Source organism: Rhodamnia argentea, chromosome 3 (genome assembly GCF_020921035.1).
Source record: "Rhodamnia argentea isolate NSW1041297 chromosome 3, ASM2092103v1, whole genome shotgun sequence".
NCBI classification, from domain to species: Eukaryota; Viridiplantae; Streptophyta; class Magnoliopsida; order Myrtales; family Myrtaceae; genus Rhodamnia; species Rhodamnia argentea.
The window spans coordinates 31,594,660-31,621,877 of record NC_063152.1 but is presented as its reverse complement, the minus strand read 5'-3'; the positions used below and the strand labels follow the sequence as shown (position 1 = coordinate 31,621,877).

The following is a 27,218-nucleotide window of genomic DNA, read 5'->3' as shown; positions in this document are numbered from 1 at the left end:
TGCAGAAAACAGCCATTTCCACGACGGTTTGTTTGTTTGTGCATCTGTTGTCGTAAAAGATGCCACCAGTGAATGGGCAGGGCACTGTTCAAGGAATGCACACATGTACAGTAAAAGAAAGTCGCGTAAATCCTATAAGGTGATATATCTCCCTTGACAATTCTAGCGGATCCGTAATACTTGGGAGAACAAATGTGGCAGAGTCGCAAAAGTTAGATTAAAAGACGTGCAAACTGAATTAGAAGTTCTCTAGAGCAATGATAACCTGTGGGACAATGGTTATACTGCGGCTTCACAGTTAGATATGAAGACCTACTACCCTAATGGTGACTTACTTCAATTCTAAGATAGTTTGATACATACCAGTGACGAAGAGACCGACAATAGTATCTTCTGTACCTTCCTCTAGTATCCATACCCGTGCCCATCGCCTCTTACTGGCATCCCGTGCCTGTCCAAGCGACCAGACCCCGGATATGCTTTGTTCACGAAATTCGTGTGCAAGGACAAGACCTTCTGTGAGATGGACCTTGATTCGCCGAAACCGTGTATAGAATGCCTCTTCGTGGAACTAGATTTATCAAAGTGAGGCCGCTGTTTAGGAGCGCTCATTGACCTGACTTTGGCCTTTGAAGATTCAGTATAAGCCATGTAGTTGGGGTGGTCCGAACAGCCGCTTAAGTAGCTTCTCGAGCCGTCACTCTTGGTGGGAGTGAACGGGCTTCTCCTAGAACTACCACCGCCCCTAGAAGACGCGGAATAGAATTGGGGACTGTTATCAGCAGTGCAGAATGCGCCTTCCTCCACCTCATGAGAGAAATCCAGCGGGCTTAGAGATTGCACTTCGCATGAAGAGGGGCTAATAACCATCTGGCGCACCGTCGAGTCTTTCGAAGTCGTGTAGCTATGACTCGCTTGGTCTGAAGGCAACACGTGCCGAGACGACTGTACAGGACTTCGTCGCTTGGGTGTGGAGGAGGGTTTCCCCGGATCGATTTCTAGGATCTTATCACTTTTCTCATCATCAGCATGCCCACTGTTTGCTGAAATCCCACGTTGATCCCTGAGTCTCTCCTCGACCCGACGATCCGACCAATTGCGGACCAAGGGCGCTCTTTCTTGAAATTCAACAATCCTGCCACTTGCTCTGGAACCATTCCTCTGCATTCATTGGGATCAAATTGATAAAGGCGTCAAGATAAACAAACACAAAGAGTATCTCAAATTAATAACGGGGTTCGAGCAATTAAAGTTTCCTTAAGGACAGACTAGTCCTCGGGCTTTCCTGGGATTATAAGCAATAAGACCATGATGAACGTAGAGCACGTAGCGCAAGTTAAGGGCCAAAGCGTACCCTGAGAACCGGCGACTGATCCTGTCTAGAACTCTTGCTTCGAACCACATACTCTGATTTTTCGGGAGTTGCAGGACCCTGAAATGAGGTTGTTCGTCAGGAATAGTTTAAAAATGCAGCTCTCGAAGGTCCACTTGTTCCCACACATAAAGGAAATTGTCGAAAGCTATGCATAAGATCATTATCCAAGCGATGCGAGCAAATGAAAAATCGCTGGTCCAGAGGAAGACACAAAGTGAAAATGGATAAGAAAAAGAGAGAAGCGGAGGCACTACAGGGTGGTGAAAGTGAGAGGACTTGCTGCTCGATTGTGAAGATTCGGAAACCTGGGCCCTCTCGGCACGTGCCCGAGCCTGGGCTCGCAGTAAGGCTTGCATCTTGCGCATCAGTCTGGCGGTTCGCTTCCTCTCGATGTGCCCTCTCACCAGCGCTTGAATCTTGACCAATCCCTTCAATGCTCGCAGCGCTCGCCTCGCCTGCCCAAACCCAAGAAAACAGGAGAAGAATGATTCAATCCATGACATGTAATTAATTACAGAACACTCCATCACGATCAAGAAAAGAGAATTGTCAGTTTTCACAGCTATGGGTAAAGCTAGCAAATGTAAATAAAAATTTAATTAAAAAAAAAGGCAAAGGCAATCCCTCCAGCTGGCTTCAAAAGAGACATGGCGATTGACAAGGAAAAAAGCACTGCCAAAGATCATTTGAAACTTGAATTATACGTGAAGTAGATAGGATTTCATCCGTACGGCAAGGTTAACTTAGATGCCATGTTTGGTACTTAACATGATGACCACTTAAATGAGCTGACCACCTCGTCAGACGAAAAACATGTTCGAAGCCTTTTGATGAGAGAATCGAGTGGGTTCCAACGAGGGGCCAAAACAGCACCCTCACTGAGCAAAAATCAGTCTTGAGCACTCGAGCACAGTTCAGCACAGACTAGCGGTTCAACTTCCCAAGTACAATTGGAACCCACAAATCCAAACTCGAAAAATATCTTTTTAATTCTTGTAAAAAACAAGCACAAATCCATATCTAACTACAAATATGGACAAAATACACACGGCGCTGGTTAAAAGTGGGTCATACAGGAAAGTGTCTCATTCCATGGGCCGGTGATAATTCATTTTTTTCTCTTGGTCGAAAGGTGATAATTCATTCATTGAGCGGTAAATTTACATTGATTTTGCAGTTACCGTGGACTTGTTGACTCACGACATAACCAAAACGAAAGCGATTAACAATTTTTCCCACGCACTATTTTTTCTCGTGTGATTACTTTATGGGTATTTAATAACTGAAAGCACGATGTACAGCGAAAACGCCGCGAACATACCATAGTCTAACAATAACCTATGAATACGTCTGACGATACCTACCTTCCCATCGTGCACGAGAACCGCATTCACTGCTCCCTAGACTTCAAATCGAGATGGGCTTTCGAGAATGGCGCCAAGGGGGAAGCAAAGTGCACGCACCGACGTGCGAAAATGAAAGGGAACAGGCGCCATAAAGAGACGAGTTTTCAGTCTTCCCCCACTCCCACAGTCCACACCCCCACCACCTACTTGAAGTAAAATAAATAAACAAAAAAAGGAGGGAGGGGAAGAAGAAGAAAAGCCTGACATTGCATCCAGAAGACAAAGACGTTTCGCTAGCCGCCCTACAAAAGGGAAAGGAGACTTGGTTCGCGAGTCCGTGACCATGATTTCCACAACAAGAACTCTTGAAAGTAAGCCATCTAACCCCCAAACTTTCATCGCCAAAAAAGCACGTAAACCCACTTAAGGAAGGAAACCAGCCCCTCCAAAATTCTTGTGGGGTCAAGGAGTAGGACAACCCCACTCAATATCCTGAACAAAGATCAAGGAAACCAGACCCAGGGTAGAGTTGACCTACCGTCCCAAGTCTATCCGACCAGCCAACTACTTCGATTTGAAGTAGGAGGTTCAGTACTTACTCATACTGTCAAATGATGCGAAAAGAAGCAGATGTGCATGGAATCGCAAAGCTTGTTTCAGCATTTGCCAGAGCCATTCACAACAAGTAATTTTAGCCCATAGATTAGACGATTCCATTAGCTGGTCGAAATTGCAAAAACAGAGACCCCAGCGTACAGTTGGCAGCTACGCAAGAACAGACCAAAAAACAGATCTCTCGCCAAAATGAATGGGAAAAGGTTGGGCGACTAGCCTCCCCCAGCAGAAGCAGACAAATTTTCATAATGGGAAAATGATACAGATGGCGAACCCCAGACGAGGCCACCACAAGCAAACAAAGCCAGAGCAGAGTAGAGTAGAGTGGGGAATGTTGCTATAACCAGGAGAGAAACGCGAAGCGCTTTCTCTCCCGATTACGTAGTGAAAACGCCACGTCGTACAGGCGATGGCAAATGGACGTCGATGGGGCTCGTTCCCATAACGCGTGTACGTGACGAGAATTTCTTTTTCGTCCAGGCCCACGCGGCTTCTTCACCATCTTTATTGTATATACACATCATATTCTATTTCCGGTGAATCTCGGAATTGACGAAATAGCAACAGTAAGGAAAGAGTTTCAGCATTCTCTGTTGTCTCGTGAGCTCTTCTGAGTAAAAACGACACGACAGAACAACTCGGACGAAATCGATGGGCGAGAGAGAGAGAGAGAGAGAGAGAGAGAGAGAGAGAGAACGCAACAAAACGACAGCGTCCTGTTAACGGATAGTTCTCGCAGGAAAGAGATGAGAAAAGAAGATCACGAGGCGCCCTCGTCAGAGATTCGTTCCACTAGGCCTCCATGAACTTTCGCTGAAATTTCATTTTTCATCTTTTGATTGATTCTGCAAATTGTTGATTAATAAGTTCGTTGCGCAGAAGAAATGAGGGACCACGAAGAGTCTTGATTTAGATTAGAATCTGTGGAAGAAGAGCAGCAGCTAGGGAGGAATAAGGAGAAAAGAACGAAGCGGGAGGAAAAACATGTTCCTACTAAGAAACGATCATGGAGTGCGTAGTTACAAGGTTGAAGCAGCCATTAGAATCCCCCTCTAAGATCGTGATTGCAGAGAAATGCAGAGAGCACTAGGAGCGAGAGCTCGTGAAGAAAATCTAATTGCAGGTAGCTTCACGACGACGGAGCAAGGAAGACGAAGACGAAATGCGGACAAGTGGCAGCACGCAGCCGCTCGCTCCCTCGCTCGCTCCATCTCAAAGCTAATCCCCTTAACAATATCTCACCAAAATCGATATCGAAAACTCGTGCAGAAATGAGAATAAACGGTGTCAATACGATTTTGGAGAACTCACCAAGTAGCCTCGGAATGCTGACTGAATCTTGAGCGCCGCGACCTCTTCCGTGACCGCCGCACAGGTCCCGCCGCCGTACGCCACGGAGCTGTCGGCGCATCTCCCGCTGCTCGTCAGCCTCACCACCTCCGCCGCGGCGTGCGCGGCCACAACCGCAGCCTCCGCGGCCGCCGCACTGGCCGCCGCGACGGCGATGGCGTGCTTGCTCGGGTCCGCGGCGAGGTCCTCCGAGTGCGCCGCGGCGGCGGCGGAGCACGAGCTGTAGCGCTGGTGGCGGTGGATGCTGTCTCTGTCTCTGTCTCGGTGCGACTTGACGAAGCTCCATCTGCGCTTCTCTCTGTTGGGAGGCGGCGGCGGTTGCTTCGCCGGTGGCGGAGGAAGCGAGTCGGTCTTCTTGAGGCCCAGGAGGTTGCGGAACCACTTGGAGGCTTTGCCCATGACGGCGGTGGTTCAGCTCAGTGAGCGCGAAGTGGTGTGCCGGTGGTGGTGCGAGTGGAAGTGACGGAAACTTAAGCTTTGGCCATGGCTATGGCCTATGAAGTTGTATTTGCACTGAGGGAGGGAGGGAGAGACTAGAGAGAAGCGAGAGTGATTTTTATACGGTCGAGATTTTCCTTTTTTGTTTTTTTTCTGTGTCGAAAGTCGAGAAAGTCTTTTGTTTTTTTTGGGGGGTCAGTAAGTCGAGAAAGTTGACGAGAGAAGAAATCGGGATGGAAGGGGGCGCGTTCGCGCGTGGAAACGACTCGCTCGCCACAGCACAACTTGATCGAAAAACTTGTTTACAATGCTAAGGCTCCGTTTTTTTATTTCTCCGAGATGCTAAGGATCCGTTTTGATGAACGAAAAATGCGCCATTTCTCACGTCATTTTTCAAAAAAATGGTAATGTTGTTCGATATTCAGCAAACACTTGAAAATGAACAGAAAATCATTTTCCATTAACTTGAAAATGTTATTTGATTTGTCAAAATAGACATACGTATGGATAATCAAAGAACCTGGCACAAGTATTGAAATATTAAGGGTCATGGATCCATCGAAACCGAGCCCGAAAGCTGGATGCCCGTGCCCTGCTGCATGACACCCCGACCTCAATCTATGGAGCTAAGGTTCTCAGCCTCAAAAAAAGTTCTTGTGAGGTGAGGGGGCCCTCGAAAGTTACCAAGCAAGTCAGAGGGCTTCTCCCAAGCAATATGGAACTTCCTTCCGCAAGAACTTAACATACACCTGGATTCACCTTAACCTGGCTCTAATACCAACTAATGTTCTCAGCTTGAAAAAAGCTTTGGTGTCGAGGACCTAGGCTCAGCCTCGCCTCAATATTAATGAATGTGGGGCACTAGGCACGAGCCTTGGTGTCTGGGGCTCAGCATAGATGGCCCTGTGGGCTACAGTAAAAGTCTCGAGGCAAATAGACTCGGGCCATGGCACGTGGGATATTAGGATCTCGAGCCCGGCGTCAATGGACTCAAGCCCGGACTCCACGTTGCTTATTCCTACTAATAATTTACCGGTTTCATTAGATAATCCGATTTGAATCATGATCCTAAAAATAGGAGTAGATCCGATTTTCGTTTCCTAATTGGGACCAAATCAAATCGGGAATCCATCATCCCTACTGAGTACACCCCCAAAAAGGCTTCAAAAGGGAATTCAAGCGTAAGGATAAAATTCAAAACCCGAGATCGAAAGCGGAAAAATCATTTGGCGCTCAACAAATGAAATAGGACGGTTCCGACTTCCCGTGCGCGTGGAAGGGATTGGAGAATTGATGACCCGAAGACCCGGTCCGCACCGCAATGCGAGCGAGTTAGTTGGTGGGATTAGCTACCATGGCAATTGACTCATTAATTAGTCAATTCGGGAAGTCCCAATTTTCAATTTCAAGCTGGGCCTATATGCTCTATGCACCGCCATTGACCACCCCTCGTTTGACTTTTCGTAACTGCCCTTTTATTTTCGTTTATTTTATTGTTGCACATTTTCTGCTCTTTCGTTATTTTTAGTTGCGATGCGATGCCGGCAGCAATTGAATTGTCGTTACTGGATTATTTCAAATGTCCCCGAGATAAACGGCCAATTCTGAGAAGAGCTTTATCTTCGTTGACAACAACGGTAGGCAAGATGCAGCCATGCATACTAGAAAGTAGAAATAAATAAATAGAATAATGCTTAAAAGGATAGTCGGATCACATAAAATCAAGAGAAACGTGGATAAAGGCCCGAAGCGGATAGAGTTTCGATGGAGGACTTGAAGTGGGCTCATTTTCTCAAATAAGGGCCGGAAGCGGACATCGTTTCGATTAAAGGTCTAAAGTGCTTTCATTATCTCGAATAATGGCATGAAGTGCATTGTTTCTAATAATAATCTAAAGTGGTCATATCAATCTCAAATAAGAGCATGACGTAAGGGTATTTCAGTCCTTTTTTTTCTTCATCTTTCTTTTTGCGGGTGGTCGGCCTCCGATAATGATCGACCACCGGCGTTGCTCGGATAGGGAAGGGCGAGGGCCACCCTTGCGGGCCATAGGCAAAGCCGACGAGGGCTAGCAAGGCCTCGTCGAGGTGCCGACGATCGTAGGGGAATGGACAGCCCTCCACTTTTGTTTCTCGGCTAGGTCGGGCCTTTATTTGAAATAACCTCGATCACTCCGGATCCTTATTTGAAACTACCATATCACTTCGCACCCTTATTTGAGAAATGAAGATATTTCGGGCCATTATTTGAAATTTTTTCTCAAATCCATATTGGATTTGCTTCGCAAAAAAATGAATGATTTGAAAAACGTTTTCATAAAAATGATCATTTTATCATATATAGAAATGAACAAACGTAAATTTGTTCATTATCCGCAAAAATATTTAGACGTAAATTATTGTCAATAAATTATTTAAAGTGACACTAGTAATCATTTTTAGGAAATTATTTTCAAGTAATTAATTTTTTGCGAAACAAACGAAGCTCAAAACTTTTGACAAAACATGTGTATGCATGAGTTCGCTCCAACGACGGTTGATTCGGAGATCTCGAACCAATTTACCAATCCAAATCAATACTTGCGGACTCTCTTGATTGCAGCATGGACTCGAGCATACTTCGGAACAAAATCAGAAGTCGAGAATCGGATTCGAGATCTTCGCGTCGTGATGCGTCGTCCGCCACGAAAATGAGGACAATCGAGGGCCGAATTAAAAGGGGCGGGTCACCCTATCGGACCCGGACAGGGATGATCTGATGGACAGCGATGGCTCACCATCCGACCAATGCGTTACGCCGACCGTGCATTGTTCGTGATTCCGCTCCACGACATTCGACCTATTGAATGCCCGAGCGAGCTCCAGCTTTGAACATGGATCGGCCCCGCCAAACGGTATGATAAGGTTAGTAGCTACGAGTCTAGGACCAGCTTTTAATTTGTTAGTTTACATTTCGTAGGATAAAACTAAGAAATAAGTGTAGGAAATTTAAGTATTGAAAATTACGAAATTTTAACTATTTCAAGCTTTGAAAATAAAACCGGGACTTCGTTGTCGATAGCTAAATATTAATGGCTGAATAATATCATTAGTTTTTTTTACAGAAGATAGGTCAATGTTCATTAATGGTAGGTTTTAGCGATACGTTTGGCAATATTTCAATTGATATCAATTGTTTTTATTAGTAAATGAATTAAGCAATCCATCTCTCACTTACCGTATTAGGTGAGATTTCGACTTGATCGAGCCAGTTAAGTCGATATAAATTGAGGTTATTGGACAAATTTACTCATTTGCTGCTAAATTTTTAGGCTTCGGCACTTGATTGGTTGTTAAACCGACCCGACTCGGTGCACGCTGGACATCTCACGTGACGTTTTTCAATATTTTTGACGTGACGTGGTATCGCGTATGGAAAGTAATTAACAAATATAACAAAACAGCCAGAGTAAAATTTAATAAAAAAATTAGAAAGAAAAGGGGGGCAGGGGTTTCGTTTGAAAATAAGAATTTCTTTGAACTTCTATAACGATTCCTTTGATTTTTCATCTAAATGCACATATTAGTAAATAAGAATTCACACGGCATGAAATCAGATAAAAATAGATCACCACATTCGGAGATCATTGCAAACTACTTTAAAGATTTAACCTACTGAATGAACACTTGGTTTAATGCTAAAACGCTCTAATACTCTCTCTCTCTTGCACTTAGGCCGGGATTTTGGCCTAATATACGTAGCCTAGGAGGTAGACAAGGAGCATGAAAAAAGATTTAAACTAAGAACTTTCTTGATGTCACTAAAGTTTTTGTGACAATGTTGTTGACTGCATTAAAGTTTTAAGTTACGAGACGAGCTCGCAATTTAACAATTGAATGTTCATTTATAGATTACTATGGCTGAAATTGGAAATTGACTTCAAACTGAAGTTGAGCTAAAATAAAGACGAACGCAGCTTCTCGAGAATCGCAATACATGCTAACGACGGCCACACTACGAGAATGTCATCTACATGAAAGAGAGGCAAAGGTACCTACGTCGTGTCCCCCGAGCACATAAGAAGCTATTTATGACATCATCACGAAACAAATTTCCACGTGGAAAATATGAAAAGAGGGCTCTCAAGGTGTTTGTTAATTCTAATTAGTAGTATTTAGGAAATGCAAAAAGTTTTTATTCATTATATACGGTTCTATCATAACGTGTTATTGCACAATTTTCAAAAAGCGTGTCGATACAAGCCGTTTCTATTATCAATGCATCTAATAAATGCCTTAATCAGAATTTTTAATCGAATGCTTTTAGGATCGAACGCACGAATCGAGGGATAAATTGTATCGCTAGTCGCTCTTTTAGATCCGTCAAAAACCAATTTCTTCATGTGCATCTCCAAATAGTCGAGTTTGTGTGTCCGTGATCTCAAATTAAGATTTCGTTTATTTCAAAGAAAATAAATGGTTTGGAAAATGTTTTTCTAATTCAATAAAAAAAATATTTTTTGAAAACCATTACTTATATATCATATAAAAATAAATCGATAAAAAGTATTTCCATCCTCTCAATGTTACTTTTGATTGACTAATCATGTCAATCAGATTTTTTTTTTTTGCAAAAAAATTTGACCCAAAAAAAAAAAAAACGGAGTTTTAAATTTAAAAATAAAAAGAGGGTGAAAGAGGCGAAGGTCCTTTTACCCCTTTTACCCTATGGGTAGAAATAGAAAGGAGCCTCCCAGTTCCCGATCAGGCTATACTCTAGAGGGACGCTTAGGGTAGGTGTTCCAATCCGGGAAAATGGATAGGGACCGTCGGATTGTCAGGCCACGACTGGAGAGAGAGAGAAAACGGAGGATCGGATGGATACTGTTACGCTTCCACACCCTATGCCGCTGCACCCGCGCCGCGCCGTAGGGCTCTCCCCAGTCACAAGGCGAGCCATGTGATGGGGGGCCAGTGGGAATCACACGGTCGAAAGAGAAAGCGGGCTGACGCACGTCTTGATCGGACGGCCGCCAAACGACAGGACGTCCCCATCGTCGCTTTCCACGTACCGGAACGAAGTAGAATCTACAGCGATATCTTTGGAAATGAAAATATTTGGACTGGAACGAGAATATCTTGCGAAGATATCGTTGCCATCACCTCCTCAGTCCTCTTGCCGACACGTGATGTAATTGCGCGTTGGTTGCCAACGGGGCTCGTATTTACTATTTTACCATAGTATCCCCAGCGGTGATTATCTATGGAGTTTTGCCAAAATTAATAAATAGCGGTACGGCACGGTAACACTCGTACGGTCCGCACGCGTAATTAGGGATGCCATGCAACATTAGGCTCAAAATCGACAACTGCTGGGGCACACTTTAATGTCGTTACGGAAAGTATAAACTTTTTAGCTAATTAATACCAAGTTTAAATTGAGAAATGACGATGCGGTAGAACATATAGTTAAGGCACATATGATAATCATTATGTTTCTTCGTTTTTTTTCTAGACTTGTTTATGGTTTGGAACAATAATTCGTTTAATGATGTAATTTCAATTTTTTTTTAAATATACTTTTAGTCTAGAAATAAGTTTGGAATAGAAACAGAAATAAAGACTTTCCTCATCCGATCCCCGGCCGCCTGCTGCCGATCGTCGGTCGCCCATCCGTTGCCGCTTGCCGATCGCCACCGCTGGCCCTTGTTTGCCAAACACCGATCACCGTAGAATTTTTATACTGTTATTAAACGAATTTTTGTTATTTTGTGTCGTTATTAAACGGATTTCTCCGCTAAAAAATTCATTCAGGAGTATAAATAAAAACTCTATCTATAAATTATTGTCAAGAATGAAATGATTATCATTCACGCCTCAGTTATGGCCCACCACTTTGTGAATAATACCCTAATCTCCCACACGTAATCCTACGGATTAGTCTTAGTTATTTCCAGTAGCTATTAAATAGTCATTAAACCCGATCGTCAAGTCTTGACCTGTATATAACGTAAGACGCATGCCGTACGATTTGTATAATAGAATAAGATGGGATATAACCAAATAAAAAAAAAAAATCTCGGCCTGGGCGACACCGAGTGAAATGAACAGACGGGATTAGGTGGAGTTTTGACCCGAGGGGCCCCACGCCCCTGGTCAAAGAAACAGATGCAAAGTCACCGCGAACTCTGGCCGCGCGATTCAGGCCCCACCATTATTGAAAGGACGGATCTCTGCTGGTGTGAACCTCTGAACCGAAGCGACGTTCTGCCGCGATCAATACGGCGAGAGGGGCAGTCAATGCTCGCTCTGGCCTCTCCCCTGTTCTCTTGTCCGTCGACAATTGAAATCTAATTCCCCATCCCCATGGATCCATGCCCATACCCATGCCCATGCCCATTTTGCATTTCTCCCCGTACTTCGGCTCGTACTTGGCGGATTCACATGCAAAATTCGTCGGTCCTTCAAACGGTCCAGCGGGCGACTTCCCGCCGCGAGATCCGTCAAATTCAACCACTCAGTTCACTTTCACTCTCCAACGTCAGCTAAGCTCAGGCAAAGACTATGGACTGCATGGCTCGCCCGACTTGATAATGATTTAACCAATTCACTCAGTTTTACTCATTGTTTGAATGAGTTATCGAACCACAGGCGAAAATGGGTTAGATCTATCCTTTTTATCATGCTGCATATGTTCGGATATTTCGGTTTGATTGATCTCCTTGAATCGCCAAGCCAAAGCCAAAGGAAGAAAGAAAAGAAAGAAAAAGAAAAAAACAAATACCTTGTGATTTCTATGGCATTCATCAATCGAGTGCAGTTCTCGATTATCAAAACAAGGGGAACGCCTCGTCTCATCTTGGCATAGTTTTCGATGAGAGTTCACCTCTCGGATCTTATGCACATGGATCTTGGCATAGTTTTTGGGAAGAAAGTAGACTAAGACCACGTGATTGACCGGAGCTATTGATCTACAGTTTGGATGGCTATATGCACAAACAAAACTTTGGTTGCGACTCGGATTACAACCTTAGCTACCTGGGTTCTTTCGGACAGAGGCAGCTGCGCCACTGCGGACTAGGCTTCTCATTCTCTGGAGGATCACTTCGAATGAAGGCCGCTTATCCGGGTCACTGCTCATAATTTATGTAATGCTGAAGTCACAACGAGTTTAATCGAGCGCAATAGAGATAATAACAGATACGACGACAAGGAAGCTAAAGGATGTTTGTTACCTCTGCCAACAGTCGTGAATTAAGGATGCGATCCCAGGATCAATCCCTTCTGGCACGTCCAATCTTCTATCCATGAAGCCAACCACTCCAACAACCTTCAGTTTAAGGAGAGCAACATAAGCACAAACTAGTAGGCGAACTCTGAGAGAGAGAGAGAGAGAGAGAGAGAGAGAGAGAGAGAGAGGAAGGAGGGGCAAAACCTGAACGGAATTTAAGTTGTTCCATGGAATAGATTCTGTCATCAATTCCCATAGGATTACGCCGAAACTGAACACATCAGACCTACGGGACATAGATAATATATCCACGCATGAGTTCTCTTAAATCAGAAAATATGGCTACATGTCAAGTGGATAGTAGACAGCATGCACGATGTGGCTGCTAATTTCGTTAATTAGAGCATGTTGACAATACTTTTAACAAGAACTTTTTGCATACTAACTTTTTTGAAACTCGCATTCTCATTATCCCATGTGGGGAGAAAATGAAACAATCAGTAAGGAATTATATGAGGTGACTCCAGAAATTACTTTTCATTTGATGGCTCATTACGAAGGACTTCAGGAGCCATCCACTGAGGCTGCATCAGAAACATTGAAGTTAACAGACCAGCTGACAGTAGCTTGCAAACAAAATGAGAGACAGAGAGAGAAGTAATCAAGCAGTGAATCCCTCTGTTCATGCTAAGAATTGCCACATGAAACAAATGGCTCAACAAGAGAATATCATTACAGTTCCTCTTCCAGATTTGGCTGTTAACAGCGTGGCATTCTTCAACCTTGACAGACCAAAGTCCCCAACCTGACAAGAGTTGTTCAGATAAAATCGTTGGTAAATGCTCGGCTCGATAGAATTGCATGCTGTAAGCTTAAAGGGAATAAAAGGAAAAAGAATAGAGGTCCTCATGGCACTATATTGAGCATACATTACCTTGACAGTCCAATTTTTATCAACGAGCAGGTTAGAAGATTTGAGGTCTCGATGCACTATTGGTGGATTCCTGTGATGCAAATAATTCATTCCTCTGGCCTGGAATAAGGAATTAATTCAAGTTAACTTATCCGCTAATGAAGAGCGTATACAATGTCATTATGATGTCCATGCTTACATGCTTGTAAGTGTGCGAATTGTGTCTGCTGCGCGTGTGTGCACTCAAGAGAGAGAGAGAGAGAGAGAGAGAGACTCACAACATCAAGGGCCATTCTCAAACGGTGCCTTGTGTCTAAGACTTGATTGTTTTTGTGTAGTGTTTTGAAGAGACTGCCCCTGATCAACCAAGTCCGCAGGAAATTAATAAATCTCAGAAATAACAAGGAATGGAAAAAGGTACTACCCCAACACACATGCACTGTTATACTAACAAACAGCAAGTATTACTTCTGGCATCATTGCTAGACCAGGCATCAGAAACTGCCATAAAATCCTTACCTTGGCATGAATTCCGTTACAATGGCTGGTCGTTCCTTAGAGTAGACTGCTCCCATGAACAGAAGAACATTCGGATGTCTCAGTCTCTTCATTATTTCAATCTGAATCGCAGCAAAGGAGAACCAAAAGTGATCACCGACAATCATTTTCTGAATGTAGTTGAAGTAACAAGTTCAAGTCTACCTCTTTCTTGTAGTCCTGTAAAGTATCTTCACTATATTCGTTCCCAACATAGACCTTAATAGCAACATCCTGATGGACAAAATCAATTTGTCAAAATCAACATATTGTTCATCATTCTTGTTATGACATAGAAGCATCAATAAAGGTAACTACCGATCCCTTCCACATGCCGCGATAAACTACTGCATATGAACCTGCAGCATAGGTCAAGTAGGATTAGCTTGCAATTTGTGGTAATCTGTGTTAGATTTTACATTCATAACTTGTTGCTTCCCAATATCCATTTCTCCTTGACTATCTTACTGATACTGTAGGGTACAATAAGTATGCGCACTAAGACAAGCTTAAAAACATCCACTTTCATTAGAAAGCATGATTAAGCCAATCGTCCTTCAGCTGAAACTTTTCTATTTTAAATTGAAACATATAACTCATAAATCTAGATGTATGAAGTCCTGTATCAGTCAAAATAATAAAGAGAGACCAAACCGTACCTTGCCCAATCTCTTCACCCAGCTGTAGATCTTGCCAACAAATCTCACAATCAACCATATAACTCAACTCACTATCACTTTTGCATGATGATGTGTCGTGGCTGCCAATGCTTTTTCCAGAACTGTGGAGCTGTTTGCCATCAGGCGGTTTTTGTACTTCATCCTTTACCAGGAAGGCCTGCAAGTCTCTTGGCTCAGCAGTTTCCTCGCTGGCTTTTTTGCACACTTTCAGTGACAAATTTCCTGGTCTACGCAAATGAAAGCACTCATTGCATTCCCTCGAGGATGCTAACTCAGAAGTCTCGCCGAATGTGGGAGAATGTGCACCTCTTTGCAATTCAATGAATTCTCTTTCAGCTAAAACAGGAGTTTTCCTGCCAGGACTTTTCCCCATTGTATTGGGATGAAGAGTTCCCTCACAGGTACTTGATGCCTTCAAATCTGTTGCGACATTAGGCTCACCCGTCACCGGATTTCTCACTGGAACATTACCTGCGTTTTTGATCTGTTGGTAACTTTCACCTTCATTTACCGGGTTCCGATTACTTTTAATATGTAGTTTCTCCAACAGTTTTGCTGCCTGGAGTCAGTTCAATCATGAAATAATTACCAACACAAGACACAATAGTAGAATAAAAGAAAATTTTCGATAGAATGGCAGCATTATCACGCAATGGGGTCCATTTAATAAATGATAATGTTCTGTATTTGCACAGTTGTGGATAGTCCTGTAGCTCATGTTCTTACATTCAAAATGGCAGAGTGCTTAGGACTGAAGAAAATGCCAAAGAGGAATCCAAAAATCTCAGTCTACCAACTCATCTTGCTAACCCATATTTCACTGCCCGGAAAGTTGAAGTCAATACACTAAAGATTAAATAAGCATATTAACTCCTCTGTAGAACTTATTGAATGTTGGACTTCCCCCTGCAACAGAAGTGCGCACCGTAGAAACCTCCCCCTAACGTGTGAACCTGCCATCTAGCAAGCCTCAACTGGATCTAACGTTGGATTTTTTTCATACACCAACAAATCTCGATAGCCTTCAGATCTAAGTCAACTCTGATCTCCTCCACCAGACCAACCTGTGACGGCACACATAACCAACAACCAACCATTCACAAGAATCTTCCTCTGGAAACTCATGCAGATAAACCATTGGCTTTAAAGTTTAAAATCTTGTAATGTGAAATTACAAGAAAGCCCAAAGTTATAGCTATTGGCAGACTTAACTGGACAGCATTTCAATTAAGCTGATCAATTTAGCCAAACTAAGTCACTTAACGTTTCTTTACCTTCAATTATCCACTGCGGGACTTCCTATTCACACCTCAGCCATGCATCTCAAGATAGAGTGCCCATGCAAATATCATCCCAATATTGACATCAGATTACAGAAACTAAAAAAAAGTCAAACACGCATTGCTCATCTAAAAACTTGACAATGTCACAATTACAATTAGGTATAATAAACTCTTGGAAAGACATTAATCCTGGGAAGAGTTCGAACTTCCCACTATTGGGATAGGGTTGACCCCAACAATAGAGCCTAACTGATAGACTTTCGTGGGCAAGTAAGCATGCCAATTCACCTTTCGAGGAATCTCTTTGATCAACCCTATTTTCCCAATGTTAATAACTGGGAATACAAGACAACAATTCAATCACCCATGAAAAATTCATCTTGCCGCTATATATAGAATCAGAGGACGGAGACTTACTAATTTACCAGGTTTCTCTAATATAGCATCATCAGTTTCTATTGCATTGTGCTGTCCACCAACAAATAGATTCTGTGTATTGTCTCCACATCTGCGTGGTAGAACTTTGGACGCCTGCGAACAAAAGAATGTAGTCTCTGTCAACTATCTCCAACTTCAGGAATTTCAAAAAATAGAAATAGAGTGGCAGATGATAATAGGGGGAAACTGGAAGAAAGTGAGAAAATACGACATGGAATGTGTAAGCACCAGGTTTGAAACAGAGGAAGCAATTTGTGGTATAGGTGCAATCTGTGGCCGTGACTGCAACTGAATCTTTTTCAAGTTCAAACCCAGTGATTTAGGCAAGCCATTAGCATGCTCCTCATTTGCTCTTGATTTGTCCAGGCTTATACCATTAAAAAGGGCCGCATCACTTGAAACAGTGATAACACCAGCAAGCTCTCCACCCTCGTATAATGGACTTTTCGTCACTGTAGCCATAAATATATCACCAGACCTTTTCTTAAGAGGAAACTGACCTGACCATGACTGACCAAACCTCAGCTTTTCCATGATATTCTGCAGAGAAGGACAATGTTCTTCAGCAACTAGAATTTCATCAACTCTTCGGCCAATGACTTCATGGTCTTTCCATCCATAAAGATTCTCAGCAGAGTGGTTCCTGGAAATCGAAAAGCACAAATAGACTTCAGATACAGATGTGGCTTCATTGAGATATTGCAAAAATGAAATTTCTCTATATCAGCCTCTAATGGAAGATTTCCCTGCTTTAAGAAGTGCAAAGCTAAGGGTAAAATGTGGCGGAAGGATCAAAGCTACACTTTCTTGTAGAAAAGGACTGAATACTTTCTAAAAATATCTACATCAGTATATACTAATGTGATTAGCATCTTTTAGAACGTGTTTGAAAATTTGAGAATTGCTCAAAGCCTTAAAGATTTTTCTTACAGTTTCTATTCCTTCGGCATATTCATGAGAGCTTAAAAGTTCAAATTCTAAACATAGCTCGGCATATCATTTAATAAAAGGTTTACCTTTAAATAGATTTTGGAACCTATTTGAAAGATATTTGATGCAAATACTGGCATCTGGCATTATTTGCTTGACCTTTTGGTTACAAGATTCAGACGCTATAAGTGACAATAGTGACTTGAAAGGGCAAGGAACCTTTTAGTTTTTATTTCAATGGACATTGGTAAATGCATAATAATCTGAGCTTCTGTTTATGGATCTGGCATCCATGTTCATTGAGATAAGAGATTTTTCTTGGATAATGTTAAAATGGTTCACGTTCTTCCGGATATTTCTAGTCTTTAATCAGACGAATTTCAAACCTCTAAATTCGTCGTTATGTTAGTGCTATGCTTCTGGGAATTTGTGAATAAATACGAAAAATTAAAACTTCACTTAGAGTATGTTCAGCCCTTCAGCAATAAAATAAGGCTCTACCATTATCTGGCCTTCCAACACCAAGACAAATAAAAAAATATAACTGTGCTTTTTGTTTATAAGGCTAGAAGTTCAATGTGAACTTTTGTCAAACACCTTCACTATCTTAGCTCCTATCATCATGCATCATGAATAGGAACACCATCTTGAAAACATAAAATAGGTGAACGGCCCATCAAGAATATTCCTAAAATTAATTTGACAGTTTAAACATAGAATTCAACTGTAGCGTGGTCAAACATCCAACATAATCTTCCATCGGCTGTGATTAACACAATAAAGGGAGAATTTTTTTAGGGTCGATTAAGAAACAAGTGTCAAAACTTTTTACGGGAAGTAAACAGCACCTTAGCTTAGCACTTCAGCATTGCACCACAAAAGGTTGAACATCTCTATCGCTATGAACTAGTATGAGTTTTGAGATTTTACAGCCACTAATTCTTTCAAATTATCGGTGATACTTCAACAAACTCTGCGCACAAGTGCAGCATGATTTTAGTTTCTCGTGTTATTCTGATTTCTGGAGTAATATTTCTATCTCAACAACAATTTAAGAAGTTCCTTTGCACTTTCAAACAGGTTTAAAAATCATAAACGCTCTTCAACTTCCAATACAAGCTCGAAGAGTTAATAGGCAATCAGAATCAAAATTCGCGCCCAAGTAACTGAACATCCATTGTTCTACCCTGCGCATAGACATTTACACACACAAAACAAGCACACGAACAATCGCAAGCTAAACTTCCAATGACTTCGCAAAAACAAGCGCGTAGTATATTAGATGATCTCTTCTAAAGAAGCTCTAGCTGCTCTACTCTACACACTTCCTACTTCAACACCAAAACAATCTTCAACTTCTAATACGAGACATTAAGAGCCAATCAGCCACTTCGCAACACAGACAAAATCAACCACACGAACGATCGTGCGCGGAGATTTCACAGAAATCTAAATAAAAACAAAACGCACCAGTAGACGATCTTTCGCGAAGAAGCTCCGCACACGTGAACGGCATGTCCAATCGACTCCAGGATCCTCCGATACGGACTTCCTCCGCGGAAAGCTCCTGGAAATCGTCCGAAGGGATCGGACTCCGAGTCCGACGGCGGCGACGCCACGTCGGGCTTGGAACTCTCTCCGGAGTCGGCGAGCTCGGTGAGTTGCTCCGTGAGCTCGGCTTGGCTCGCCTCAAGCCTCAGGCATCGGTCGGCCACGACTCGGTACCGGCCCGCCCGGGGCTCGGGCTCCGACTCGGCTTCTCCGGCCATTTCTCTGCGCATGGATGGGTCAGATCAGAGGGAGCAAGCAATGCACCGCTTAGTTTTTTAGCATTACAAAGGTGGTCACCAAGAAGCCACCACTAGTACAGACTGGCGAATTATATTTTGGTTTATTAGTGGCTGATGGGAGGTGCGCCACGTGTGATTAGCCTCCGGCGGGAGCAATCAAGTGTCGACAGGAGTACCGGTTGCAGACCAAAGGGGCCAATTGGGGAAGAGAGACTTTCGTCGTGGTGGGGGCCCGTCCCATGTCAGCAGCGTGGGAGTTCGCTATTGGTTAGAAGGAACGGCCACGCGGGATTCTGACTGCCCCGGCCTTTTGGGGTTATTTACGCCATGCCCTTACCGCCATTTGTTCGAGGAAGAGAAAGCGGGTGGTAAAGAAAATCTGTACTCCGAATTTTTTTTTATCTAACTTTTACGATCTCAATATTTTATGATAAAAAATTATTTGTATTACATGAAAAAAAAATGAATGATAAGAAATATTTCCATTGTCAACTAAATTATTTAGACATAAATTATTACTAATAATAAAAAATATTTATTACTAATTAACTATTATAAATGATACGAATAATCATATTTCAAAAAATATAATCAAAATAATTTATTTTTTGCTAAATAAATAGAGCCTTAATTTTGTCTAAAGAAAACAAGTTCGTATCGAATGCACGAAAACCCAATTGATATATTTTAATTTATCTTTTACCTGCAAAATAATAAACCAGTTGACCCTTAAACTTCAATATTTAATGTTCTTTTGAAGACTATCATAAAATATTCCGGGGGCAAAAGAGAAATTCTGAGCGGACAAAAATCGAGCGGAATTGAATTATGGCGCGCTTTTGGACCGATAGCACAATAACCGTTCGAGGCGTTGGCGGTCGAAAGTCAAAAGTCAAAAGTCAAAATCGCCGCGAAACCAGAGAAACCGCAAGGCGCCGACCTTCGAATCTCTCAATCCTGGTAGAAACGGAGCCCGAATCGCTTCCCCTGATCGCGCGCGATTCCGCCGCTCACCTCCGCTTTTGTGCGGCGTCGAGCTTTTTCTCCCTCCTTGGAGTTCAAATGCTCTCCGGCTCGGAGCAAATCGACTCGCGGAAAGGACAGTTTTCACCCGGTTCTGTAAGAATGTTTTTTGCTTTCTGAGTACCGTACTCGCTGTCGTGTCGCCCATCCGATGTAGAAGCAGCAGCGGGTGCTAGTTTGGACAGAAGCGAGCCGGGGTGGTAGTGTAACTGAAGCGTGTTCATCAAATGATGATCGCGGACGGCCTGGAGTAGCAATTGACTGGTCGACAGTATTTTCGGGATGCCGATAATATCTTATGTTCTAACATCGAAACAATACCTTCTTGAATTGATTGCGATTCATGGCGATCCGGTGTGTCTTGCTTGGAAGTCCCCAGCACGAAGGATATATATATGTGCCTGATATGACATTTGATTTTTAAGCAATTTTAGATTTGATCCGTCACGCCAGTAGAAGTTAGGTATTTCTTCATAAGCAGCAAAAGGATTACCAGAGTGGCAGTCTCGGTGTTTCCAATGGCTTTTGCACCGAAACATGATTCCCCTGACCTCTTCTTTCCTGAAATAATATTCAAAGTTGAATCATAAAGATGATGAGAAAATTGTTGGTGAAATCGAAAATGCTTAGCTGCTTACATGGGCGGGATCCGCATCGCATTAGCGAGGGAGTACATGTATTACGAGAATAACTATCTTCTTATCTCTTGTTCAAGTTTATAGGTGAAGTGACTAGATGTCCATGTCGTCATTTCTTTTGTCTAACTCTTCTTTCAGGCAGGGCGAGAACGTGGGAGAAAGGATGACGAGCTGCAAACTCTCTATTTGGAGATGGAGATATGTTGTCTCGGCCAAAAAGATTGACAGAGGTAATGTGTTTTGCAAGAAAAATTTTCAATGAACAAGTTTGCTAAGTGATTGAAGTCACATGTTCCTCCTACTTTTTCTTTATTTCTCTTGAACAAGATGAAAGTTAAAAAAAAAAAAAAAAAAAAGACAATGTCTGAATCATCGATTGATCTTTGTCGAAAAGACTGATAGATTCTTGCTTCCGTGTATTTTGCAATCTTCTTGCTACACTTTCCTATTCGTCGGCTCTTCAAGCAATCTGATTGGAGCATATTCCCTCAGTTTGCACCCGCTTAATGCTCGCACATAACAATGACATGTGCTTGAAGTGTTAATTTTGCTATTCTGGAGCTTTATGCATCTTCCAGATTCAATGCATCTTTCTTCCTGAGCTGAATGTGAAAGCCATCTGGAAATTGTAGACCAGGGGTTCGAACAATGTTGCCTCCCTTGATTATTTGCCACCTGAAAGTTTGAAGAAAAGGTCAGCTCTCTCTCTCTCCCTGGTGTGTGCCTGAAAACTTGCTCGCCGTGCATATTCAGGAAAGGTTATTCACAATAAACTTTCATAATCTGTCTACCTGTACTTAGTAACCAAGCAATGAAGAAAGACGGCCATCTGGATTTTAGTGAAGTCTGTTCCAACACAATATCTCATACCACCACCAAAAGCCATGAAATGTTTAGATGCACCATTCACTTCAATTCCCTGTATTTGACCACCAATTTTTATCAGCACATTAAGTGCTCAGTAAGTTATTCATACAAGTTCTTTCACACCAAATTGCTGGCTGGTGCACCAAAAGTGGAAATCCACAAATGCAGGACCCACCTCCCATCTTTCTGGATTGAATGAAAGAGGATCTTCATATTTCATGGGGTTTAAGTGTACAGCTGGTGGACATGCCACAACTGCCCATCCTGCTGGTATGGTGTATCCTGCATTAACATTGAGCTTTATGCTTCGTCCAGTTGTGCATGAATTTATTAGCCTAGTTATATTAGAAGGCCTAGCGATACTGTTGTACATACCTTTGAACTGGATGTCTCTTAGTGCTCTTCGGAAGATTCCTGGAACTATATTTGCTAGTCTTACTGTCTCATTTATGAACTGAAAGTTGAAATTTATTAGAGCAATACAGATGCACGTATAATCTCTACTTGATATTTGAACGGTTATAACACACCTGAAATGTATATGTCATTGATTTGTACTCCTTCCATGAAAGTCCGGAACTAGCGTCATCCCTTTTCCTAAGAATGGTCTCATGCTCTTCCTGCCATAAGCATAAGGATTTAGGGAAAGTTCGCCAGCACTTAAGAGCTATTGGTTCACTTATACAGTAGAGCCAAAAAGGTAGAATTTTACAGACCGTGAGTTGCTTCAGCACCCTGGGATGATCTGAAAGAAACTTCATGGCTAGTGTAAGAGCCAATGATGTGGTTTCAAAGCTGGCAAAAAGTAGCACAAACATTAAATCCAGAGCGATTCCCTCCGTGAGTATTGTTCCCTCTTTCTGAAGTTCTTCCAGGACATAATCAAAAAAGTCACTTGGCTGCTTTCTGGGCATTGCTTGTCTTTCTTGCATTAGGTTCTGCAGCATTCTCATTGCGTTTTTCCTGCCCTGATTCAAGATCACAAAGGGACTAGGTTGATACCATAAAATGGTTCTTCAGCCTGTCAAGAATTCAGTCATTCCCATCTCTTTTTTCCCCTTTTTTGGGAAAGTGGAACCAAAGAGTAGGAAAATCACATTATTTAATGTTCTCGACTTAACTCAGTTTACCTGTAGACATTTGTGATAGGCTGTTCCAGGCATATTTAGTGGAAAGGAAATCAATCCCTTTATAAAGGCATCAAAATTCGCTCTCAGATTCTCTGACGAGCTCTCCGAGTCATGACTTATCAGCTTCTTTGTTGTCAAATGAAATATCATCTGCAGAGACCATAAATTCATGCATATGCTCGAATTAGGATCCCTGTTGGAGGAATATCTGAGTCAGAGAGCAGAGTTTAGGATGCATTACACTTGCAGTTGCATCTTTTACTTCGACTTTGCCCTGATTTGACCACTGCTCTAACCTTCGAATTGCAACTTCCTCAACTTCAGGGAGCATCTTCTTGAGGCTTTCTGGGCCAAAGAGATAGAGCACCATGTTCTTGAGGTACCTGTACATAAAACCATGCAAAGAACCGACATTCTGTCGCCCAAAGATCTCCGTGAAGGTGTCTGGATACCAGCTCTCGAACAAATGCCCTTCTTTTAGAAAGATGAAGTAATTGAAATCCGGGTCGGTCGATACTACAACTGGACGACCAACCAAACTGGTACGAAATATTGCCCCATACCTGAAAAAATTTCTGGAACATTAGCATTGTATTCGAAGAGGCATTAGCAGCAGCGTCCTGACTTTATATTTTAGTCACCTCTCCATTCTCTCTTTGATGAATGGAGCAATGTCATGAGTTGTGTTTGGAGTGAAGAACTGAAGGGTCTCGCCTAGAAGTGGCCACCCCATTGAACCTGGCGGAAGGTTTCCATCACATCTGGGATATCTCCATCTGTAGACCCAGTGTGTGATGCTTATAATGATCAAAGCTCCAATGCTCAACGCCCACATTCTCAGTTCTGCTGATATCTTCAATGTGAGAAGTTCTCTATTAACAGATTCTACCTTCAGTGAAAATCATATGTAGGCAGCTTTCTGGTTTAAGAAAATGTCAGAGCACAGGATGAGAAAGTTTGGGAAGGAAGGGATGAGATAAGGGTATAGTTCTGGCCTATCTCGGGAACCCATTAGAGGAATCTTATATAGGGTTATAGTCATTTACATCAAGCTGGGAAATGACTATTGACTTGGCGCCATTTGTCTTAGGGGAGTTGCTTGCTTCAAAAAGAAATTTATACAAGTAGTTGGAGATAAAATAAAATAATCAAGAATTATTCTGCCCGATAGACCAGTAATTATTCTCCGTCAACGGCCTTTGTGAGTGAAATTGGGCAACAGACTTGCATTACAGGATAAAGAAACTGATGCTCTCTCTCTCTCTCTCTCTCTCTCTCTCTCTCTCTCTCTCTATAAATATATATATATATATGTGTGTGTGTGTGTGTGTGTATGTATGTATGGGCAGTTGTCTAGATTAGATGGTCACTAAATTTGGAAAAGAAATATGAGGTCCGAAAGATTTGTCTGATGGAAAACATGTATCAGAAAGCAATGCCAATCTTCAGTGCATCATTTAACAGAACAGATGAATAGAATAAGGCCTCGCCAACTCATTGAGATCTTAAAAGCAACTGTACTGTATACAACAGAATCTAAGTGACGCTGATGCCTCATCATATGCTCTTCTCGATTGCCTTCGTTTTTCCTCCTTAAACATTTTGTTTATTGTCTAACTTACAGAAATGTTACTAGATATTCTCTAGCTGGAATCTTGTTCTTATATTCGTATCTATTGCTCTAGATAATCTGCATCTGCGTCATCAGAGATTGCAAAATGGATACGGAAGAAATAATGAAAAGGAGGGGGGGGAGAGTTATCGCTTTATTCTTTGACCAATGTTTGTGAAGAGTCTGTGGCTTAGCTACTTAGGCTAATGAACGAGGTCATACTCATTTCGAAGCATAGAGCCGTGCCCCTCCGTTCCATTGAGCCACGGACTCTACCTCTTGCAGTGAGCTCTAGCTGCTCCACTAGACAGGTAGGTCACTATTTTTGTGACCCTCGGTTATTTGTATTTTTGAGTTTTCTTATACTTGTTTATGGGTTTATCTCTGATTGACTGAAGAAAAGTTTTTCTGCGTGGACATTGCGTGATTGTAGAATAAACTGTTTAAATGTACCATGCGGTCGACAGTTTGTGTCAAAAGGCTTTCGCGACCTATCGTGGATTGAATTGTCTTTATAGTATTCCTATCAATTTGGCAAAACCCTTTGCATTCCTAAGCTTGTTTGTGCACTTTTTATAGGATTCATGTCGCCTAACGAATTTTATGTACATCTTTGCGATTTGCTGTCAACAACTTTAGGCAACTAACTGATGGCGACCTTTGGATATGCAAACCACAGACTGTCTTTGTTTCTTATGTCATGTTTTGAGAACACTTTATATGTAAGTCACACCCACACATTTATATCACATAAAAGTGATTTTCTTGTCTTGTTTCTTAATATATGAAGGAGTTAAGAAATGGTATATTCCCGTGACAGAGTCAGATGACGAAGATAGCTGAACTGCCTCGGGAAAAGATAGTGGGTTCACAACCATGACAGCTTGAGTAAGCTCTTTTCTTTTTTGGGCCAGAAAAGAATTAAATCCTTCTTTTCCCCTCAAATTGTAGAAGGGTATCCTCCAAGCTCCAATGTTTGTGGTATAATGTATGAAAGCTTCATTTGAAGTAGAGTCATGAGGACCCGCATGCCCGATTTGTCCATCACACACAATCTATTTAGTGGCAACCCACCCGCAGTGGATCCTCTTAAATAAGACCTCCCTGATGTTTAGTTTAATCGAAAAACATGAAATGGTTCATGGCCCGCTTGCTCATTTCTTACTTCCCATAAGCTCCTTAAGGAATTGCATCTTCTGTGTATTTCATGTAACTTCGTTCTCATAGTTATATACTCAAGTTGCAAGAGCATCTTTCTTGTTGATTTGATTGCGATTTCATGTGGGCGCCCCATATAAAACTTGGCTAAACCCTGCGCTAGTAATATCCGTCGAAGTAGTCCGATATACCGAATTTAAATCTTCAATGACTTGGCATTTCTGTTCGTTGTGTCAGGACTCAGGATTACGGAAATTGCACTTGATCTGATTGCTATGAGAATGTTTCGCATGAGGATGAAATTGTCAATATAGCCTGCGGAGAGGAGTTCCTCCTGATGGATTTTTCTGCGGTTTCGTGACTAAAGCCTTCCATTGAAGGTAATTTCTTTCTTTTAGCGACCATTCTTCTAATGGGGTAAAGCACAAAAATGTTCTGATTAAAACCTAGTCAGGCTATCTGTAGCTCAAGTTGCTTTTCATCGTCCGTCGCTCATCCATCAATAGTGGTCTCCAATTGCATATTTATGTTGGACAGCTTACATGATTGAAAGCGAAGATGCTTTTCGGATGGTGTGATCAGAGAACAGGAAGGAGTAGTTAACCAGTAAACCGCATTGCTTCGGAATGTAAAACGTAATCATGTAATGGTCAAGCAAGTGCTGCCATTTGTGTTTTAACTCCCATTTGACCGGAGCACGGAAAGACTAGACATCTAGGAAAGCAAAACCTCATTTGACCATATTAATGATATTTGATTAATCTGTGACACGAATTTTTAGCGTTTGACACTATATTTAGCTTAGTAAATCTTGGGGTGTTGGAGGCTAATAGGGAAAATTACAAAAAAAGATTTTGGACTAAATTGAAAAGTTTATGATTGAATCGACATTCGTATGATAGGTTTACGATTGAACCTATTTGGTCACAATCTTTTTATTGGCGTGGACATTAGTCATTCTACGTGGCACGCCAGTACTAATGTGGCTATTTCTTTATAATTTTTTTGAACTTTTTCTTCTTCTTTTTTTTCCTTTTCTTTTTGCTAGTGGCTGCCAACAATGGGAGTCGGCCTCGCCAAGTCGTAGCTGGGCGAGGGCGAGGGCAAGTGCTAGTGAGGCCCCTTCACTAGATCTAGCTAGGTTGACCCTCGCCCAAGCCGGGCCTTGCCCAAGCGAGTCAAGTCTCAGCAAGGTGGGTGAGGGTCGGCCTTGCCACATCTAACGAAGGGGGCCTCATTGGCGCTTGCTCTTGCTTGTGGCTAGCCACCGGCAAAAAAGAAAAAGGCAAGGAAAAAACTTTAAAAAAAATCATTAAAAAGTATTTTAGAAATTTCCACATCAGTACCGTTGGTACCATGTAGGACAGCCGACCTCCATAGCAATGGTTTTTAGCCCGATATGGTCGGATGACCTGAATTGATATCAATACAAAAAAGTTTAGAATCGAATTGGTCCGATTGAAAAGTTTAAAACTGATTTGGTACCAATAAAATAGATTTGGAATTTTTTTGGGTACTTTTCCCTAAATTTGGACTAAAAGATTTGGTGATTGATCAAAATGAACCCGAAGAAAAAGAAAACATTATAACCAAATGAGGTGATGATTACTCAAGAAATTCTAAATATATTGTACGAATGTTATTTCAGTCTTAAAAATTTTATTTTTACCAATTTAGTTCTAAAGCTGTGCGTAGAATTTTAATGTACCCATTCCCCCTAATTGCTATTGAAACTTGCTAACGTGACGTCTAGTCATCGTTGGCCGTCCTACGTGGCATGCTGATGTGGATAATTCTTGAATATTCACGCTAGCGACTTCCGGCGGCAATTGACCAAAAAAGGCCGCGCAAAAGTTTAGAATTACGTTGACAAGATTGAAAAGTTT

The 27,218-nt window shown here is 42.1% G+C and overlaps 3 protein-coding genes and 2 long non-coding RNA genes across 11 annotated transcripts; 1 reads left to right on the top strand and 4 right to left on the bottom strand.

Annotated features, from left to right (window-relative positions):
- Positions 1-87: 87 nt before the first annotated feature.
- On the bottom strand, positions 88-5,245 carry LOC115746451 (protein IQ-DOMAIN 22). The gene is made up of 4 exons (XM_030682213.2): positions 4,648-5,245; positions 1,630-1,830; positions 1,355-1,432; positions 88-1,161 (listed from the first exon to the last, which is right to left on the bottom strand). Exons 1-4 carry the CDS (start codon positions 5,083-5,085, stop codon positions 406-408), a joined length of 1,473 nt encoding a protein of 490 aa, XP_030538073.2. The 5' UTR covers positions 5,086-5,245; the 3' UTR covers positions 88-405.
- On the top strand, positions 1,841-26,827 carry LOC125314311. The gene is made up of 3 exons (XR_007197836.1): positions 1,841-2,557; positions 19,790-19,795; positions 26,799-26,827. It is a non-coding gene; the product is annotated as an uncharacterized LOC125314311 (long non-coding RNA).
- On the bottom strand, positions 3,085-3,615 carry LOC115746553. The gene is made up of 2 exons (XR_004016046.2): positions 3,201-3,615; positions 3,085-3,164 (listed from the first exon to the last, which is right to left on the bottom strand). It is a non-coding gene; the product is annotated as an uncharacterized LOC115746553 (long non-coding RNA).
- LOC115746548 (serine/threonine-protein kinase STY8) lies at positions 11,874-18,970 on the bottom strand. 5 transcript variants are annotated; one of them, XM_030682356.2, is made up of 15 exons: positions 18,585-18,970; positions 16,413-16,827; positions 16,164-16,277; positions 14,770-15,022; positions 14,443-14,685; positions 14,102-14,142; positions 13,949-14,017; positions 13,766-13,866; positions 13,525-13,603; positions 13,268-13,366; positions 13,070-13,138; positions 12,868-12,917; positions 12,535-12,619; positions 12,338-12,435; positions 11,874-12,235 (listed from the first exon to the last, which is right to left on the bottom strand). In XM_030682356.2, the coding sequence occupies exons 1-15, from the start codon at positions 18,893-18,895 to the stop codon at positions 12,133-12,135; spliced, it is 2,130 nt and encodes a 709-aa protein (XP_030538216.1). In that variant the 5' UTR covers positions 18,896-18,970; the 3' UTR covers positions 11,874-12,132. The 5 variants fall into 5 exon arrangements, 4 of the variants coding, with proteins under 4 accessions (XP_030538216.1, XP_030538213.1, XP_030538214.1 ...); XM_030682353.2 differs by having other exon boundaries at positions 14,443-15,022; XM_030682354.2 differs by having other exon boundaries at positions 12,338-12,432; positions 12,538-12,619; positions 14,443-15,022.
- LOC115746549 (cytochrome P450 87A3-like) lies at positions 20,562-23,832 on the bottom strand. Of its 3 annotated transcripts, XM_048276273.1 has the most exons (9): positions 23,204-23,832; positions 22,804-23,125; positions 22,563-22,712; positions 22,149-22,400; positions 21,963-22,052; positions 21,808-21,886; positions 21,608-21,714; positions 21,357-21,484; positions 20,562-21,240 (listed from the first exon to the last, which is right to left on the bottom strand). In XM_048276273.1, exons 1-9 carry the CDS (start codon positions 23,395-23,397, stop codon positions 21,129-21,131), a joined length of 1,434 nt encoding a protein of 477 aa, XP_048132230.1. In that variant the 5' UTR covers positions 23,398-23,832; the 3' UTR covers positions 20,562-21,128. The 3 variants fall into 3 exon arrangements, with proteins under 3 accessions (XP_048132230.1, XP_048132229.1, XP_030538218.1); XM_048276272.1 differs by having other exon boundaries at positions 21,963-22,400; XM_030682358.2 differs by having other exon boundaries at positions 21,608-21,886; positions 21,963-22,400.
- Positions 26,828-27,218: the final 391 nt, after the last annotated feature.